This window comes from Uloborus diversus, chromosome 7 (genome assembly GCF_026930045.1).
Source record: "Uloborus diversus isolate 005 chromosome 7, Udiv.v.3.1, whole genome shotgun sequence".
Taxonomy (NCBI): Eukaryota; Metazoa; Arthropoda; class Arachnida; order Araneae; family Uloboridae; genus Uloborus; species Uloborus diversus.
Genome location: NC_072737.1, coordinates 76,608,342 through 76,629,759, shown reverse-complemented (window position 1 = coordinate 76,629,759; position 21,418 = coordinate 76,608,342). Strand labels below are relative to the sequence as shown.

Genomic DNA, 21,418 nt, shown 5'->3' with positions numbered 1-21,418 from the left:
AAGCAAGAAAATTTAAAATCTAAGTGTTATCTCTTGCATTAAAATCACTTTAAATGTGATAAATTTTTAACAAGTAACAATTCAAATTAATTTTGTTGTATGCTACTATACCATAAACTCTCATTAATTGTAGAAAAAATTTGTTAAGTTACCAATTATCAAACATTAAAATTTATATATTATTCAGTTGCCGAATATTGAAGATGAAGTATTTGGCCAAACCAAATCTTTGGTTTGCACGCTGAATATGCAGCACATACTGAATATTCAGCGCATCTCATTTCATTACCTCAAATCCATTCTTAAAAACTGAGTTTTACACACTTTTATTTATTAAAAATCTTTTGTCTAGGTTTAATACCATTTGCTGCATGAAATAAATTATGCAGCTATTAAAATGCATAACTACAGTAACTTATAGCACTGACTGCTGTAATACCAATTTCAAAATGCACAAGAATTCCAATATAAATACAGTATTAACTCTTCTATGTTGATCCAAATGTGCAGTTTTATAACCTCATAAAATGTCTTCAAATCTGCTTCTCTTGAATTTTTCATTCTTTTACTGTGTCATGAAATAGACAGGATCAACTCTACAGAATGGACATAAAGCTTAATTTCATATCATCTTTGTTTAATGATTTCACAGAAATTTGATTATTTTCCTAATGGCAAGTACAATGCTTTCCTCTTCTTAAAACTCGGAGCTAAGGAATGAAAACATTGACACAAAAATAGATTCTTATACAAAGCAATTCTTTTACACAAGCACTTTTGGGAATATCACAGTACTAAACATGTAAAAATAGATTCACAAAGAGGAAATAAATATTTTTATACATAGAACAAGTATTTCTGAATACATACATCGAAGACAATGTCAATGTGTTTCTAAACGATTTAAAGTGTCGTAGGCAATGGAAAATATAAAATAAATGCCCATTTCGAGAGAAACAATTATACGAGGGATTCCACAATATGACAAATAAATTCAATACAAAGCGACTATTCAAAGATTAAACTGCCGTGATAATGATGCTTCGATACTCAATAATATTTGGAAAACAAGTTTAGCAAAATAGAATACTCGAGATTTTTGCCCGCCACAAGAAGAAATTGAGGTCTTAATTATATCTTTCATATTAGTTCTTAGCCAGATCTAGCAGCAATAAATAGTACGAGATGATAAGCGCAATTTATTGTTCCATTTACAGTCGATAATAGACACAGTAAACAAACCACAAAATAATATAGAAACACAATGAGCTCTACCTGATTTTGTGGATCGTATGGCCCTGGACTGCAAGGTTTTTGTCTTTTACTACGAGGAGGCCTTCTATCCATTTTGTTATACAATTTTATAATAAAATGACATGGATTAATGCATGGATATAAAGTATTTCAAACCATAACTGTCGATCTATAATACAACTTCATATGCTTCATCACGTTTACATTTTTCCATTACACACCACAATCACCAATAAACATGGCGGCACGTCAGGTTGAATGTGATTGGTTATTGAAATAGAAGTCGAAATATGTAGTGACATCTATCTACAGCTATCGTTCAAGCCCCTGAAAAAATATTTAAAAATATTTCAAATAAACGAAAGTTTTTTCTATTCATTCAGTGTTTTAATGCATTTTTTAATTTAACAGACACAGTATTGTTCATTTAGGAACAGTAGCTCATTTCCACACATTCGGCGCGAGACTATTTTTATTATCTTCCTGCAACCACGTGAGTGGTTGTAAATCACCTTCCCAGCATCATTTATCATTATTCGCAACTCCAATAAACTATAGGGGACGCTGCAGCCAGTCTAATGGCGGTTGAAAAGGTAAAACTAGAGTCCCTATATGAAAACGTAGTTTTCAGAGTTGCGACAACGCGGCATCATTTTCCTATTGGTCGAAGACCGCCTGAGGCAGTGTTTCTTCTTCTCCCGTAGGATTAACATGGAGCGTATGACAGTGCTGTGGAAAAACCCAGAATCTGGAAAATTAAAGGTGAGTCCAAGATTTTAATGCTCATATTACTGTTCTACAATGTTCAAATTATACGTATGTAGCTTTACTTGAGTGAGTCCATTCCTATTTCTTTACCTAATGCGTAATTATATCAAGAACATGTGTTCCGGTGTGCTAAAATTCCCTTCTGACACTTTATTTCGGTCTTTTATAGTTAGTTTTCCTGTTAAATCGATTATTCCAATCACAACGTTATTGAAAAACAACACTTTAAGACAAGGCAAAAGTTTAAATTGTGTAAATTAAATTTTTTTAACGCTAGATCTCTGTATTCGGTTTGGCGCGATCAATTTCGTGCTTGGCGACGAGTGGAAGTAAACAAAACACACACTTGTGATGTACGTGAGGATGTCTTAACATGTGATTTGTATTATAAATGCTGTATGTTGCAGAATTTTTTAAAAAAAATAAATGTGACTTGATATTAAAACCCATTTTAACTTATGTTTTAATGTTAGGGCTTTTATTTTTGCCGATCATTGACAAAAATTGACTTATGTATCGTTTTTAATATTCCTTCAAGCTGAGGTGGATATGAAGTAGAACACTTGCTTGACACACGGCAGTTTTTATCGATTTTTTTAGGTTGAGCGAGCCAATTTAAAATGTACTATTTTATTAAAAATTTAATGAATTGTAGGCAGTTGTGGTTATTTTGGTAATTTACTCTTTTTTATTCAACAAGCATGTCACTCTCTGTGTGTTCCATCATAAACAGAAAACTGAGATGTTCTAAGTTCGTTTCAAGTAGTGTGTTGGTACTTTTTATTATGTTCTAATTAGGGTTACTAATTTTTAGGTTGCCTTGTTATTTCCTTTACATGCTACTCTTTCTTTATCACCTGAAGAATAAACTGCATGCTATCACCCCGCTTCAGGTTAGTAAAAATTTCTATTTTTATTGAGAAAATGATTTTTAAATAATTATGGCCATGATTGATACATAATTAAGTTTTAACAAGGGTTGAATTACCTTTAAGATCAGGACCGTTATCATGGGCTTTTGAGATTGTAAAAGTCCTCCCAGCCACAGCTCTTGTTTATCAGAAATTAGGTACATTTAAAGTTTTGCATGTTGAAATATCAATACTTTTATGATAAAATGCTGAATCAAAGATTTTTTAAGTGAAACTTTTTATGCAAGGGCTTTGAAGTTATGATCCAATCTTTTTGTGTGACGAAAAGTGGTGGGGATAAGCAATGTCGCTTAGAAGGAAAGCAGTGGCTTGCTTGCCTTCAGGTATTGGAGAAAAGTGAGACATTACACTCTTCTCGCTTCCTTTCTCAATTTGTATGGTTGCATGTACTGCGTTCAGGCAGCACGGAGATCAATATGTACATTTGTCGTAAACAGATCATTTCTCTTCTTAAGAAGGAAGAAGATGATCATTATCAGTGGACACATGTATATAATTTTATGTAAAAATATGAATAAGAAACACAATCTGTTCAAAAGTGTTTGATGAATAGTTAAAATGTTTCACGTCTATCGTGTGTCATTATGACACAACCTGTTTCTTGGAATCAAACTTTAGAAGAATTCTACTCTTCTAGATCAGCAGAAAAATAAAGTACATGAAGCTCTCACCCCACATCAAGTGCGTAAAAATTTTGATATTTGGTGGGAAAATGATTTTTAAATAATCCTATCTTGATTAATGTGGAGTTAAATTTTAATTAGTGTATAATTGCATTTTAAAATAAAGACTCATCGTGGGGTTTTGAGATTATCTGTAAAGATCAGGGTTCGAAAATATCCGATATTTTGATATACAGTCGAGTCCCGACTTACGCGAGGGATGCGTTCCAAGACCCCTCGCCAGGGTTGGGTTTTGGACTGTCCAAAACTGGTTTAGGACAGGACAGGTGGTTTTTACCGTCAAAAGTGTCCAAAACTGTCTTCAACTGTCCAAATCCAAAGGGGTGTAATATAATCAATTTGTTTTGATGCAATATTCGTAATACATAGATATTAATGAAGTTTAATTAATGAGTATTCAATAATATTTTTCTAGAAATGTTCATTTAAAAAATATTTTACTTCAATAAATGCCAGTAACTAGTACATAAAAACTTCCTTATGTAACAGTTAGTAGAGTTATGAAAAGAAATACACAACACTACCAAGACAACTAATTTCAGTTCCATTTATTTATAACTCAAAGGAATGCTATTAAATGTGCAATAAATATTGAGGTGAAAAAAAAAAGTTTTAATTTTTTTTTTTAATCATTTTTGCAAATAATTTTTATGTAATGTTTAAAAAAAAATCACTTTTTTAATCATAGATTAAAGAACAAGAAATTGATGATTAAGCACTTAATTATAAAATTCTTCTGCTATTCTTTTTTTAGTTCATATTTTTAATATAATACAATCTGTAACTACAAAAATTTGTAATTTATTGCATTTAAGTCAATTATTGAACTATATTTTGAACACTTTCTTTTGCACATATGCATAAATGTGGAAAAATTTGGTTAATGAAGAAAAAAACTCCTGCATACAAATTGAAATTTTTATTGAAGAATTTAATTTCTACATAACTAGATTAAAATCAGCTGCATAAATAAGTTAAATATTTATACTTGAATACCCACATTGAATAAATGTATTAAATATTCCAAAAAATAGTTTTGACACATTTTGTTCTGTTTTTGATATTTTCTCACAAAATATAGTTTCTCAAAAAATAGTTTTGGACATTTTCGGACACAAGGGTTTTGAACAGGATGTTTAAAACCTTGCCAATCCTGCTTTCAGTTGCACACATGCATAAACATAGGGAAATTTGGTTACTATTATCAAAAAATAATTAATAAAAAATAACATACAATCATGCATACAAATTGAAATTGTAATCAAGAATTCAACTTCTATGTAACTAGATTAAAATCAGCTGCACAAATAAGTTGAATATTCTTATTGAATAAATGTTCAATCTAAAGCATTACTTTAATACATTTTATTCTGTTTTTAATGTTTTTTCACAAAATACAATTTTTCTAAAAACATAGTTTTGGACACTTTTAGACAGTTTTGGACACAAGGGTTTTAGACAGGACGGTAAAAACCAGGGTTTTTACCGTGGTTTTTACCGTAGTGTCCAAAACCTTGCCAACCCTGCCCCTCGCGTAAGTCGAAATTTCGCGTTGTGGAAAATATGTATGTGTAAAAACTTTTATAAACATAACCAATCATTTTAGACACGTGTAAACACAACCTTAAACAGTTAAAAACCTTTTCTTAACCATACCTTACTGTTTCTTACATAAAGAACTAAATTTTTATTTGTATTAAAAAAAAAGCCGTGTTATTCAACATAAAATACTGCTATGATGCACAAAAACAATGATCAATGGGAAAGAAAGACATAAAATAAACCAGTACTGTACGTATGGCATGTAGTAAGGAGAACAAATGCCGTATAGTTGTACCGTACAGTTGATTCAGTAATGATATTTGTAACTTAAAAATAAGTGTAAATGATAATTTATGCTGCAATTATTCTAATATATTTTTAAATACAGTTGCTTCATTGGTTCTTTTATAAAGTTTCCATCTATGGCATTACCCCTCTTCCTGGTTTCTTTAATTTACAATAAAAAACAGCTTCCATTTTCATAATTTTTGCATTTTGCTTGGATACTATTACTCGGTGAACTTTTATGGATTTCTTTTTCTTGACCTTTAATTGTACGTATGGAAGATTCACTCATACCGTCATACCTAATTGTTGTGCTACCGTTCGAAGCATTTTTTGGTTCAGCTTCAGCTTTTCAAGAAGCTTTACCTTTTCTTTCATTGTCAGAAACGTTCTCTTTTCTTTCTATTTTCACCAACTTTAGATAAAGCAGCGCTCCTAGGTGTCGTTATATTTCGTTAAATTTCGCATTTAGAATGAAAAAAAAATAATGGAAAATGAGAACTGCTCTCAGTGATTCTAAAGGGATGAAGGTCCGTTCACGAAAAGAACTTACTCACCGCGGTTCCTTTCTGAAAATTTTCATGTTGCGGGCGAGGAATTCGCGCTAGCTCAAAAATTCTTTACTGTTGAAAAAATCGTGTTATAGCCATTTCGCGTAAGTCGGATCGCTTTGTAGCGGGAGTCGACTGTATATTGGATATTTTGATATTCATCCGATGTTTTCAACCAATGCAAAATAAAGTGTTTAGTAACTGCTTCCTTAAATCAAAGTTATTTATTTTCTTATATTATTATTATAATGCATCAACTTTAAAAGTAATTTTTCTTTCATTATTTATATTCATTTATTACATGTTCATTATTTTGCCTCACCCACTCAAAAAGTAATTCAATTGCATCCGAGTTCATTTCAACCACTCATAAAAATAAATATATAAATAAATAAATATTCAATTTATCAGAGCTTATCTTAATTTGTTGAAGTCTTTAGAAAATCAATACTTTTGTCAGAAAATAGAACATTGAAATAAAGGGGAATTTAAATGCTCTAAAACAGTGGTGGCTTTCAAAACTGATTCATGTGGCCAGCTGAAATATCAGGTATAGATAAATGAATTTACTAAAAAATGGCTTTATTTTAAAGAATTTAAATTCAAGCATCAGTATATTGCATTCTCTATATTTTTACTTCACTTAAATTTATATATTAAAAACAAACAAAAACAGTTTATAATTAATTTCTTTAGTATGCACTCACATTTTTTCAATCACAGTCACAAGTAAGCGCTTTGATGAGGTAGTGGCATTCACGTAATAGTTTAAGACAGGATTTCAATTTTTTTTCCCCCAATCTTGACTAAAACCATTAAAAAAATTAATTCATAGTTTTCTGAAAAGTACTCAGGACTGCTGAAATAACACTTTCTGGAATAAAATTTGTTCAATATAACTGTACCATGTGATTTCATTATAGGATTTGTAGGACCATAGGAGCTATTTGTTGATCAAAAAATAAAATAAAAAATATTAATATTATTCAAATAATTGGAACCCGTACAACATGTCCCTTTGTCCAACGTGCCCCACCTCCCTCTACAATTTTGTTGTGAATATTCCTAAGTGAGGTGCAGAAAAAACAAGCAAGTTTTCTCACGTTTCCTAAAAAATTTAGAATCACGAACGTTCATTACTTATTTTAGTCATCATAAACTGATGATTTCTCTTCTTAAAGGCAAAGATGATGCACAGTAACAAATATGTACATAATTTTATATACATAATTAAATGAAAAACAATCTATGCTAGTCAAAAGAGACTGATGAATTATGTAAAATATTCCCCTGTAATATGTGTTTTACTTTTTCAAGTGTTTTTAAAACACACCCTGTTATTTGAAATTAAATTTTACAACACACTTAATGCAAAGTAGTTGAAATACAGCTCTATTTCAATTAAAGTGTGTTTATTTATTTTCCAGTTATAATTTTATGAACTAGTTTAAAAAAAACATTCCTGCCAATTTGTGTTCAGCTGTATTGATGATTTAGCACATTTGAAGAGTTTTACTTCTGCTTTTAAATTTATTTGCCCTTAATGTTCTTTTTAGTTTCTTCCAGATATTCTGCAACTTGAAGAAAGCTCAACTACTAGCTGAACTATAGCCCTGATGCAGATGTTCTAGAAAACTCATGATAGTATTGTACTGTTCGCTTGAAGAATTGTATAATAGAATGATCTCCAATATTTAGTTTACAAGGATGTCCAGAAATCATTTTCCAAGTTTTCTTAGCATGACAGCTTTATCAAAGCTAATGAAGTTGTTTAAAAATAATAATAAACTTCCATACATAATATGCCATTCATGTTTGTTATGCTTCTTATTATGCTGATGACTTCAGGAAATTTGTTGCTAAAATGGTCTTTGGACTTTCAGCAATGACATGCAAACCAACAAAAATTCTGTGTTTAAATGCTAAATAGTGTAATTAAATGAAATGTTGATCTTCTTCATACAAACAGTGCTGTATTTCTGATTTGTCACGCTTATTATCATATTTATTATCATTCGTTTGTATAATAATATTGAAATGTAAAGAGGTAAAACAAACAATAATTTTGCAACAGAAATTGAGAAATAGCTGGAATTCTGTTTTGAGTCTCTAAATTTAGAGTTTTGAATTTGTTTTGTAAAACAAATGCGTTAAGGTTTATGCTTGTTTGTCATGTAAAAATATTGTTTTCAATTTAGATTTTTAATAAATTTTTCGGTATTCAATGCAAGGCTAAAAAATTCAGGTATACATAAAATTATGAAAGATATATTTAGGTCTGTTTATTTCAGCATTAAATGAACGGTTCATTGATGCTTATTCTCTTTGTGTAGTTATCCAGAAATCCCCCCCCCCCTCTCAAGAAGAGATTTTTCTCCCCACTTAAACTACAGGACAGGATTTGAAAAACTGCAAATGACTCCAATTTTGGAAAGGATAGGTAGCAACTGTTATCTTAGTCCACTTCCGACTGTCAATGCACCTTCTCTGTTTCTGACTAAATTCTGGAAGCATTTTTCAGCATGTTGGAATGTAGGTCATATTCATCCATCCATGATACAGGGTAATGAATGGAATTGCAATCTATATGAAAAAATCGGAAAAAAAATTCAATTTATTTCAATCAAGGTTTTTTTTTTTTTTTTCTTTTTTTTCACAAACATTCACTTCACAAATAGTATAAAAGAAAATAAATTACAAGTATCAGTATATTTTGCCGTCTAATCGAAACTCCCTAATTGAGTAGATGGGAGTAAAGCCTATAACAAAATTTATTTTCTTTATTTTTCTATGCTTATAAACGACTGAAATTTTTGATTAAACTTGTGTTTTGTCCATAGTTATTAGTTTTAGGAAATGATACTTTGGAGTAAAGAATTTTTAAAAATTTGATAATAATAACCACATTTTGAACATGTGAATATTTTAAAGTTACGTTGCATTTCAGAAAACACAGAGATTAATCTTTGCTTATTTTGTTACTTAAGCAGTTATTGACAATAATAGTTTGCCCCAAAATCTATAAAAACTACAAATTCTGTTTTGGTACCCTGAATTTGATTTTAATTGCCTCATTGAGAAAAATGTCTTTGTTTTCTCTCTTTTTTTTGTGTGTGTGTGTAAAAATGTTAGAAATTCTATATTTGTAATAAAGTTTACAGATGTAACCACATCAAAAAATAAATTGAGCATTAGAGACTTTTGTTGTAATCTTTATGTGGTAATGACCTGAACTGTTAGTATGGAATGAATGAGTTTTCTTCATGCTAAGTTGTATTTAAAATCTCAGTCAAAATTAAATGTAAACATTGCTTTTCCACAAACATTGAAAATAAGTACAAATCCTCTACTGGTGCTGGGAATGATTTTTTTCTTTGTTTCACTAAGAAACTGTCTACTTTCTTTTCTTTATAATATTGTTTTGATTTGAAAATATTGTTCAAAATGTAAGTAATAGATGCATGATGTGATGCAGAGAAATAAATAAATAACAATAGATACATTTGTTTCTTATTCATATGAGTTGAAAATAAGTCATGTTTCAAATTACACCCCCTCAACTCCTCAATTTATTTCTGAATATTTCTATCTACATCAAATTAAAGCAATAATTTTCAACTTCATTCAAATTAATATTTTAACCAAGAGTGCCTACTGAACCACTAAAATATTTAGAGGTTCTTGGTATTCTTTCTTTCTTTTTTTTTGGGGGGGGGGGGAAGCTGTTACCTCGTTTTGACCATCTACCTATTTCTAGTATTGAACTTTCAAATTTTCCTTTGCATATTTTTCTTTCAAATTTTTAATTTAATGTTTAACTTAATCACATTTAAATCAGAAAATTGTACAGCCTAAACTTAAACATGCAATTTTAATTAGCATTTTTTTTAATAGCAAACCATTTTAATTAGTGATATTGCTTTTTAGATGGTTACAGGAAATATTTTTAGATTTAAAACTCTTTACATCGTTTGCCTTTCCGAAACAAAAACAAGCAATTTCTAATGTGCATTATCTGTCGTTCATTTATTTATTTTCATTTTCTTACCTTTTTTTATCTCTTTATTTATTTTGAATCAATTAAATTCTAACACATGGAGGTGAGAATTCACATGCTGCAAACCAAAAAAAAAAAAAAAAAAAGAAAGAAAAATTATTACAAAAAAAAAAAAAAAAACTGTCGGCAGATTTAAATGGATATATTTTTGCTGAAATTAAAAAATAATAAATTATTCCTTTGTTTTAATTGTAAAAGGCATGTGACAGCAAAGTTGCACTTTTTGAAGATTAGCCCATTAGTGACTGAAGTTTTTAATTAATCTAGTGTTTTCTTTTTCGAATGAAAATGCTGAAAATTTTGTGTTTTAAATAAAGTTTATAGATACAATAACACCAAAAAGTAAATTGAACAACAGAGATCTATGTTGTTTACAACAACAACAAGATTACAACAATAAGATCATGCTATTGATCTGAAAACTTAGCATGAAATAAATGAGTTTTTCTCATGCTAAATTGTTTTCAATTTTTAGTTTTTGCTTTGTCATAAAAATTCAAAATAAGTACAAGTCCTTTTTTGGTGCTCTGAATTGTTTTAATTTTGTTTCATTAAAAAAATGTCTACTATCTAACTACTTTTCATTCTAGTATTGTTTTGGTATAAAAATGTTGTTGAAAATTTTAAATAATAGATAGTGTACTTTCAAGAAATAAATATAAAATAATGGAGACATCTGTTTCTTATGCATGTAAGAATGTTGAAAAAATATGTCAAAATACACCCCCCCCCCCCTCCTTAACTTCCCAATTTATTTCTAAATATTTCTATCTGCATCTAGTTTCAAATAAAAATGACCTCTGATTAATATAATTTCAGTTTTCAACTTTATACAAATTAATCTATTAACTAGGTGTGCCCACTAAACCATTAAAATATTCAGAGGTTCTTAATCTTTTTTTTTTTTTTTTTTTTGGAGTGGGTTGGCGCGAGATAGGATCCCCGCAGTGTGGGGTGCCCTATGTCTTAAGGGGGCCAACGGCCTATGAAATTAAAGAAAAAAATTGAAAAAACCTAGCACTAAGACTTATTTAACGTTACAAATATACACTGATGGCCTCTGGGGAGGGGCTATACAGATTTTGTAGCAGGGAGGCCTAAACTGTATAGATCCTGGCCTGGATAGGATACTTGTTTTAAGTTTCTACATATTTCTTTTATTACTCTTTCAAACTTTCCTTTGCATATACATGGGTGTGGCACCCATGTATACCCCCACCCTAACAGCACCCCCCGCCCCCCCCCCCGTAGGTGGGCATCCTAGGCATATATTTCCTTTCGGAATTTTTAAGCTAATGCTAAACTTTGTTCCATTTAAATCAGAAAAGTGTATATTTTTCCTTTTATAGAAAAAAAAAATAAGTAATGCTTTTGATATCAATACAAGAAATATTTCTACGTTCAAAAATCTTTATAAAGCTTAATTTAATGTAGCAAAAACAAGCAATTTTTTATGTTCGTTATTTGTTGCTTACTTATTTATTTTAATTTTCTTAATCAGTTTTTATTCTTTCATTCATTTTGAATCAATTAAAATTATAATATAATTTTCGTTGTCTCGGAATCTTTTGATTAATTTAAAATTGATCGTATTAAGAGAATAAGGTTTAAAAAAAAAAATCTGCTCTTAATTTTGCTAACACAGGGCCATTTTGTCTTTTTTTTAATGTTTGAATCAAAATCGAGCGTTTCATTTATTGACTGCATGCATTTTCGAATCCGCGTGCTTTTACATCCTTCAGAACCCGTTTCAGCCACTCTTCCCGCTCCCGCGTGTGACTATTTTTTGTAACGAAACTCGAAAGCGAACAAGGAGCCAATCTTGCAGCTCGGCGGCAACCCTATCTTCCCCCTGTAACCGGTTGCGTTTTCCGAGCGTAGCTGTTGTCGCAACTCTGAAAACTACGTTTTCATATAGGGACTCTAGTAAAACAAACGCACGCCATAACTTATAACTTGCTTTGATGCTTAGTGAATGACAGTAATGTATACTCTTTCACTCTTTCGGCAAAACTTTTTTAAACGCTAGAGAGAAGTCTCAATACCTCTTTAAATTTTGACGCAGAACAATAACACGTTAATTATAAATTATTTCAATCAGCGGTCTAAGTAGCGAAACTACAGTGATCGCTTCATTTTTCCTTAATTCTTAGTGTAGTGCTATTTTTTTTTTATTTTTTTATTATAAAGAGTAGCATGAGCGTTGCCACTGGAGGTCTGAGGGGCTCGGAACCCTTCAAAATTGAGACTCGGATCCCACATTAGTTTGGATTTAGAAAGTAAAATCCATCATTTTGGGGATTCCCCATGGTTTAGCACAATACTTGCCCATGCAAATCGATTTCAGTACGGATTAGAGATATTAAAATTTTACATTTTTAATAACTTATACATTAATGGCTGGTAGAGAAATTTTTATACATTTTTGCAAAGAAAAAAGCACTAAAAGCAAGGAAGTTCTCATTTCTAAGGGGAGGGGGGTTTGAGCCCCCTCTTGCCCCCTTGAGTCAGGGTGACGTCTTATGGCGTCGTGGAGGTGCCGCTAGATGGCCCTGCCGCTGTAGACACTCCCCTTAACGCTCAGTTAGAGTCTGAGAGCTGTGCGTGTAAGTAGGAGTACGCAGCTGCTTGTTGAAAGTTACCATTTTTCACCTGCCGTCAGCATGGAGCTCTATCTCTCTCTGATTGAGGAACAGCGCATCAACATCAATTTCTTGCAAAGCTAGGCGAGGAGAATGGCTGAGAAATTTTTGAGTGTTTGAAGCAAGTTTACGGAGACAATTCGCTGAAAGAATCAACAGTGAACAAGTAGTTAAAACGGTTTCGGGAAGGTCGAGAAGACGTGAAAGCAGAGCCTCGTCCAGGACGCCTCTCGACATTGAGTTCTAATGCAAACAGTGCCGGATCTAGGAATTTTCTGAATTGGGGCAAAACTTTAAAATGCCGCCCCCTCCCCCACACACACATTCATCTGGCTTTAAATTTTTCTGTCAAGTTGCATTTCGTATTTTTAATAAACTGTAAAGTGCGATATAGTTTGATTAAAAATTAAATTTTACTAAAAATTTCATTATGAACAATTTTTTGTTAAAACGGAGGTATACCTTCTCCCTGTTCTCTTTCTTCCGCTTCGGAAGAAAGCGGCGAAAGCAGATACAAATGCTTTGCTTCTTTTAATCATCCAGTTATCATCACTACTGCTTTTTCGCTGTAAGGGAAAAGCCACCCTCAAAATCACAGCGTATATAGAATAAGGAATATAGTAGTTGCTGAAAGGGAAATGCTAGAATTCGAAGGTGTGCCTACAAGGGGAGTTCATAATGAACAGCCATGAAACTGTTGAAATTTTCAGGGGAGTTAATTCTACAGGGTCTTTATTTTTTTCTGGGAACTCATTCTTGGGCGCTGCTCCGTAGCATTTCAAGAGGTGCACTGGGCTGTCGCGTCCGAAAAACTGGCGGGGGGGGGGGGGGGGTACGCTATTGGTGCGATCCCTTAATTGTTTCAAACGCATGTTTCAATATGCAGAGGGAGAGGGAAGGTTTAGTTTCTGGTTGAGCAGTTAGTCATATTACTCGACTTTAGTACAAACGAAAACAACTGTACATTATATTCAATTATATTTAGGAAAGGGATGTCGGGAAAAAGTTTCCGGATTGTTTTTCGAAAAACAGTTTTAGGTGATCTATCGTGATGTTGATGGAGGAAGCGATTTGGGGGTCGTTCCCCAATAACTTTTTAGAAATTTCAACTCCAAAATACGCAATTCTGAAGTATTTCCGATTGTGACAGGGAAAATGGGGGGGGGGGAGTCCGGTGGCTCTCTTCCAGATTTTTTTTTTAAATTTTAGTTCGAAAAAACAGTTTTAAACTATCTATAGTGACTTTAAGAGAAAAAGATTCGGAGGCTATCCGTAGAAATTTTTTGAAATTGATGCCTTAAAAACGCGAAAGTAGCAGGGCCTGATTGCCGCACAGGCCTACTAGGCCTGGGCCTGGGGACCTCTCTTCCTAAGGGGCCCCAAATTACTTAAAGAATTATGCATAGCATTACAACTATACAAAAAAATACACACATTTTTAAAATAATAGCCTTCAGGGGGCCTGCAAATTATTGTGGGCCTTCGGGCTCCCTTTTAGTTAGTCGGGCCTTGGAGAGTAGGCTTTCTTTATTAAAAGTTAGTGCACCGTCAGTTTTTGAAGTTAGTGCTCCGAAAACATAACTTAATCCAACCTTCTATAACAGGTGGAGGAGTTTTCGAGGTCCTCGCGCGCAGACCAAAAACTGTCAAAAACTGCTTTCAAAGAACTACAATTTCGGAAAAAATGTGGGTGGAAACCCGAAACCCTCCGCTCAGCTGCCCCCGCACTTTGTTCACTATTAAAGATTTCTTAAACGCTTTTAGGCTTTTAAATAAAATAATTTCCGGGGAGATAGCACGAACTCTAACGTCCCAAAAAATTGCTTAAAATTGATATTTTAAGAAATCAGTTTCGAAAGATTTCCGGGGGAGAACCCCTGAATACACTTTCTCCTTCCCTTAACTTCCAAGATATTAAATTTGATTTCTTAATTCTCCAGTTTGGGAATTTTTTCTTGGAAGTGAGTCGCCCTTACCCTTTTATCATCTAAGATAGGTCGCAATTCGAATGAGATATTAAATAAATAAAGATTTTTGTGAAAAAAAATGGAAAAAACCTGGTAAAAACCGACGAAAATGACAAAAACTTGCAAAAATTAGATAAAATGACTGAAATTGAAACCATGTGCAAAAAAAAAAAAAAAAAAAAAAAAAAAGAAAGAAAAGAAAAGAAGCAGAAGATTACAATTTTGTGCATAATACAATAGGGAAGTTTTCGATTCTTCAATTTTATTTTTATATGATAGAGTAACATGTATGAACATCATAGGTGAAAAAATTTTTGCGATACGATAAGTAGTTTTTTTTTTAATTAATTTTTAAAGTTCAAGCGCTTGTGACGTGAAATGGCATAGGAAGTGACGTAATGCGCTCTTCCGATAGGGGAGAAGCCGAAGGTCACGCATTCGACTTCGAAGACGAAACGTAAAAGGCTTATCTCCTCGCATTTAACTCCTCGCGTTTCTGGAACATTAAACCTCTCATCCTCTCGGAAATATTCGAATATCATCATTGATGTTACATGAGAAAGATTATTTAGATTGTGCTTTAACGAATCCGGTCTCCATAGTGTGTTCAAAAGGATTATTGAATTTCTAAAAAATAAAAATATCAGCGCGCTCAAAATGTCCCTAGCGAAAACAAGGGATCTTCGGCGGAAAGCTGCCCATTCACGCCCTGTGACGTAGGCTCGTGACGTTTCAGAAGAGCGCACTTTTGCGCGTGGACTTTTAAAAATTCATTAAAAATCAACCACGGTGTTTTAAAATTCGGCGATGGTGAATTTTTTAGTTTTGAGGGTCAATTAACAATATCCAATAGCCAAAATATGAACATTTAATAGGTTGCAACTTCCCTATTGAGACTTAAATCAGGGCATTATTTAGGAACTTCATTAATGTTCATTTGATAATTAAAAAAAATTGAAACAATTCTTGAATAGAAACTCGAAATCGATTTTAAATAATGTTTCAAAACTTGTTTTTGCTATGCAATGTTGAAAAAACAAAAAGTGTATTGTGGTTAGAATAATTATTGAATTTGATGAGAGTGAACGTAAATTGCTTTATGCACTGGTTTCGTTACTAAAGTTATAAGTTTAATAACTACTTTATTTTCACGTAGTTCATACAAATTATTTTGCTTCTCTTCAAATTTCTATTGTCCTGACGCACAATAAAACTTGCATTACTAGTAAAACTAGCTGTGTCAAAAACTAACTGACTCAAGCAGTGGCGTATACAGTGGTGGACAAAATTATCGACTCATTTTTTTTCTTTTGTTTTAATTATAACATGACTCAGTTTAAATTATTTTCATTGAAGTGAATATGAATAGTTGAAGAAATAGTTCTAAAATTAGTACATCTTATCAATTAAATTAAAAAATTCATGAAATTAGAAAATTTGCAAATTTAATATTTTATCATTACGTGAAACCGGGACAAAAGTATAAACTCAAAGGTAAAAAATCCAGGATTACGAGAAAGTTTCGTTCGAAAATGTTAATTTAACGCCATAGAATGAATAAATGTTGCCATCAGTGATTGCTAAAAGCTTTGTTTTTGGAAATTAATGAGAAACATACAAATGCACCGCTCGACAAAATTATAAACTCAATTTTTTTTTTTTCCATTTTTTCAATCATAATTTAACTCTTTATTTTTTTTTCCAGTAAAGATAAATAACTGACTAAATAGTCCTAAATTCAGTATAACTCATAAAATTCATAAAATGAATAATTTAATTAAAAAAATTATCAACTTTAATATCTTAATTCGCAACTCCAATAAACAATAGGGGCGCTGCAGCCACTGTCTAATGGCCGATGAAAAAGGTAAAACAAACAGATGCCGTAACTTATAACTTGCTTTGAAGCTTAATGAATGACAGTAATATTTCATCGTGCTTGTGGGAAATTTTCTTTTCGATTCCTCTGAAATTACATTACACCATAAACTCTCTGAAACCTGTAATTTTCTCCAAAGAAAACACGTGGAACGGAATGTTTTACCTTTTTCTTTAGTATTGTTAATCACCGCAAGGTAGCGTATCCGAGCTCTGGAGTTGCGAAAAACACATGAAACCTGGACAAAAGTATCAACTCAAAAGTAAGAAACTCTGAAGTTTGGTAGAATTTTATTTTTAGAGTTTTGAAATGCCTCAAGGTTTAAAACTTACAGAGCAACATGTAGGAAAAATTGTGGCCTACAGAGATGCTGGTAAAACCCAGCGCCAAATTGCCTATGTAGTTAAATGCTCCCAAGGGGAAGTAAAAAATGTTCTGAAGGATCCCCCAAGTTATGGAGAAAGAAAATGGACGGGGAGGCTTTCGAAACTGAGAGAGATTGAAGGTATATTTTACGCACAGCATCAAACACTGGAGCTTCTTCCAGCAAAATTCTGAAGACTTTAAAACTCAAGATGAGCTCTAGCACAGTTAAAAAAGTTCTACAAAAAGCTCAGAATATGAAGTGGAGAAAAATGAAAACACAGCCAAAGCTGCAGGTTCGGCATATTACTGAAAGATTTCAATTTGCACAGACATATGTCTTGGAAAAAAAAATGTGGAATTCAGTTGTTTGGTCCGATGAAAAAAATTCAACTTGGATGTTCCAGATGGCTTAAGATACTATTGGCATGACATTAGAAAAAAAGAACAACACATATTTAGCCGAAACTTTGGAGGTTCTGTAATGGTTTGGGCTGGTTTCTCTCAGCATGGTAAAGCAGGATTGGCGTTTCTCAATGGAAGACAGAACGCTGAAGATTACCAATTAATACTGGAAGATCATCTCTTACCTTTTGCTCATCTGATTCCTGTTGGTAACTGGTTATTTCATCAAGATAACGCGAGTGTACACACCGAAATGTACAAAAGAATGGTTCAAGCGCTGGGGTATCAGTTATCAAATGGCCAGCTCGTAGTCCGGATCTTATTCCGATTCAAAATCTTTGGGGGACCATGGTTCGCAAAGTTTATCATGATGGGCACCAGTACCAAACCACAGAGGAATTAAAAAGGGCAATACTTTCCGCATGGAACCATATGCCACTGCAGCTGTTGGAAACTCTTGTGAAATCTATGCCTAGCCGCATATTCGAGGTAATTCAGAAAAATGGTGGCCCAAATCGTTTTTAAAAGTTAGTAGTTTACATTGATGGCTAAATTTAATGCAGTGTTAATTTTTAAAACATTTCAAATATTGATTTTTTTTTTCAATTTGTCCATGTTAATAGCAAAATTACATTTTCCTAAATCTCTGCTTTGTTTTGCTAAAGTAATTTCAAATGTAACTTAATTAAACTCAAAATTTTTTTTTTATTTTGTCAGCTTATAATTGTGTTTACGCAGTATCGTAAGTTTGTAATTCAGCATTGAGGCAATTCTATGGTGTCGGACGTAAAAAATGAAGAAAAATTTCTCAGTTTTAATTCCATTTAACAAGTATAAACTGTTCCAAAATGATTAAATTTATTTACAAGATACTTACTACATCCCACTGAATAAAAAATCATGTTAGTTTTTCAAAATAGATCTCTAAAGTATAAATTAAAAAAAATTAAAGAGTTGGTGTCGGACGTAAACACACAAATAGTAAAATTGATGGTTAACTTAAAAATTATTAAAAGTCTGTGAATTGGCTTACATTTTAATTTTAAAAACAACATAATTCTAAAGTATACTTATGATTGAAGCATATTACACAGTTTTCAAATGATATTGTAAGGAATAAAATTATTTAAAAAAATATTTTTAGCTTGGTGTCGGACGTAAATTGTTCATATTGGACGTAAACTATTGCTCTTAAATGTAAATACATAACAATGATTACAGTTATAAATATGTAAATTATATAGGTTACATATACTGAAACAAAATTTAACAAGTAAATTCAAAAGTAGGGTTGATTGGGGGAAGTGGGACACTGGGGTAAGTGGGTCACACCCAAAAACTGAAATAACCTTATGGTTTTTATAATTTTTTACATTGATCATGTCATGGTTTATCACAGTGATTAGTTTTGCATATATTTGAGTTCCGAGGAATTTTTTTTCTAGGTCAGAAAACTTAGTCAAAAAAAAAAAAAAAAAAAAAAAACTGAAAATTATTTTTCGGCGAGTTTAAGCAGAATTTTTCAAAAAGTGTTTCACTGTTAGCATTTATTTTTTTATGATCATTAAACATTCATGTCCAGTTTAACTTCAAGTGCATACTGCAATCAGAATTTTTGAATAAAACATTATTAAAAACTTTTAGAGGAAGGGCTCCACTTACCCCAGAAAATTTCGCTATAACAGGTCCCCACACTATGGAGTAAGTAGTTCACCCCATAACAGTGAGTATTTGAAAATCAAAAGCAACTCTGATAAAATATTTATATTAGTGAAATACAAGACAACTATGATGACTTAGTAGATAGCTGATAGTTCAGCTACAAAAGCTGGTGATTAGTTATTTGTGAAACTTACCTGAAGGAAAACCATCAAGATTTATATGGGTTGAATGTTGATAATTGTTCTTCCTTAGCCAACTATACACAGACGCAGTCATTTAGTGTTTCCAATTTTTTCCCACTTATAGTTTTGGCAAATTTACCAAAATTGATCTTAATCAACTGTATTACGTTCATTTAACACACCTTTCTCAAAAGGGGTCCTACTTACCCCTATCAGCCCTAAATGTATTATACAGTAAATTCACTAAGTTGTTTTTTATGCGTGTTTCACTTTAACTTTGAAATTAAAGGCAAAAAAAGGAGAAACACAGTCGGAAACATATTTTGTTCAAAGGAATGTAATAGTGTCGGACGTAAATGGTGTCGGACGTAAAAATTTTTTTACGTCCGGCACCTAGATTTTAGTAAAAAATATTCACTTGTTACAAAATGAAAATAGGTTACATCAATGAGATTGAAAATCTTTGTACCCGAAAATACATGCATGTAGTTTTAAAATTATTGGCTCAGCATAATTAATTGTGCATTTTGGTGTCGGACGTAAAACACGTAATGTACCCCAGAGGAATTCCTTTACAAATCAAAATGAATTATATTTTGACACATTTTTGCAATATCACAAGCAACACATTGTATCTTTAAATGGTTATTCATCTCAATTCATAATATTAGTATGTATTTTTTGGAAAAAACATAATTTCTTCGAGAGTCACCAAATATGGTTTGAAAATACTCAAGATGTTGACCTTAGTTTAACTTCCTGTAACTTATTTATAACTGAAGTGATCAAATTTTTGACAGGCATTCCAAAAATACAACTCTTACTCTTTACCTTTAAAATGACGCCTCATTTGCTTAGAAATTTTAATTTTGAAAATTTGATCATCTGGTTGACCTTATCATGGAATTGCCCATTGGTTCATTTTTGGATATTAAATTATTAAGTATTTGAATAAAATTCTACCAAACTTCAGATTTTCTTACTTTTGAGTTAATACTTTTGTCCAGGCTTTATGTGTTATGAAGACATTCAAGTTGAGAATTGTCTTAATTAAATTATTTATTTTATAAAGTTTATGAGTTATACTGAGTTTAGGACTATTTAGTCAGTTATTTTTCTTACTCGAAAAAAAAAAAAATAACCGAGTTAAATTATGATTGAAAAAATGGGGGAAAAAAAATGAGATTATAATTTTGTCCAGCGGTGCATTTATATGTTTCTCATTAATTTCCAAAACCAAAACTTTTAGCAATCACTGATGGCAACATTTATTCATTCTATGCCGTTAAATTAACATTTTCGAACGAAACTTTCTCGTAATCCTGGATTTTTTATCTTTGAGTTTATACGTTTGTCCAGGTTTCACGTAATGATAAAATATTAAATTTGCAAATTTTCTAATTTCATGAATTATTTAATTTAATCGATAAGATGTACTAATTTTAGAACTATTTCGTCAACTATTCATCTTAAATTCAATAAAAATAATTTAAACTGAGTCATGTTATAATTGAAACAAAAGAAAAAAAAATTGAGTCTATAATTTTGTCCACCACTGTATATGTTTTTATTTTGGAGGGAGTATGTTTTCAAGCTTATCCCCCTCCCCCACAATTTTTCGTAGTTTTAACTTTTTTGGGGTGGTGGGAGGGGGGAGGAGCAGTTGAAGAATTTTTTCAAGGTGAGGCAAAGGCTAGATACTTTCATTCTATTCATCTTCCTTCATGATGATTCATTTTTTTTTCTTTCTTTACTTATTTTTAACTGAAGAAAAGAGAAGGAATTCTTAAAAACTAAGATAATTTTAATACTACGAAATTCTTTTTGTAGAACTTATTCATTTGAAGGAAAGTGGATACTAAAAGTTGCAAGTCTTAAAACCTCAGTTTTAAGCTATCGCTGGTTGCATCAGAGGAAGGACGGACGTAGTAGACCAAGAGCTGACCCCCCAAAACACGATTTATCTCTTTTATGGCTTGTGGCCGGTTAAAATAATAAAAAAATGCAATTTAAAACTTTGGCTCGAATCCCCCCCACTAATTTTGGGTCACACGGCTGCGTGGGTGGATGAAAGGTCAAAAAAATGAAAAATATCAAAGTGATGAGTTAAATGGCTAAAAACTATATAATAGCATTAAATTAATAAGAAAAAACCCGTAGCTTAATTTCCCCCCCAGCTATGTTGGGGCGAACGTGGTGCCCCCCAGGGGTAAAGTATCGATTATTAAACTTAAAAAAAATGATCA

General features: G+C 31.9%; 1 protein-coding gene across 1 annotated transcript in view; it reads right to left on the bottom strand.

The window, feature by feature from the left end:
- LOC129225649 (nuclear pore complex protein Nup153-like) overlaps window positions 1-1,505 on the bottom strand; it is a 115,222-nt gene extending 113,717 nt beyond the window's left edge. The window contains exon 1 of the mRNA XM_054860119.1: window positions 1,276-1,505. Within this exon, the coding sequence (XP_054716094.1) occupies window positions 1,276-1,347 (72 nt within the window). The 5' untranslated portion in view covers window positions 1,348-1,505. The remainder of the gene's footprint in view (window positions 1-1,275) is intronic.
- Window positions 1,506-21,418: the final 19,913 nt, after the last annotated feature.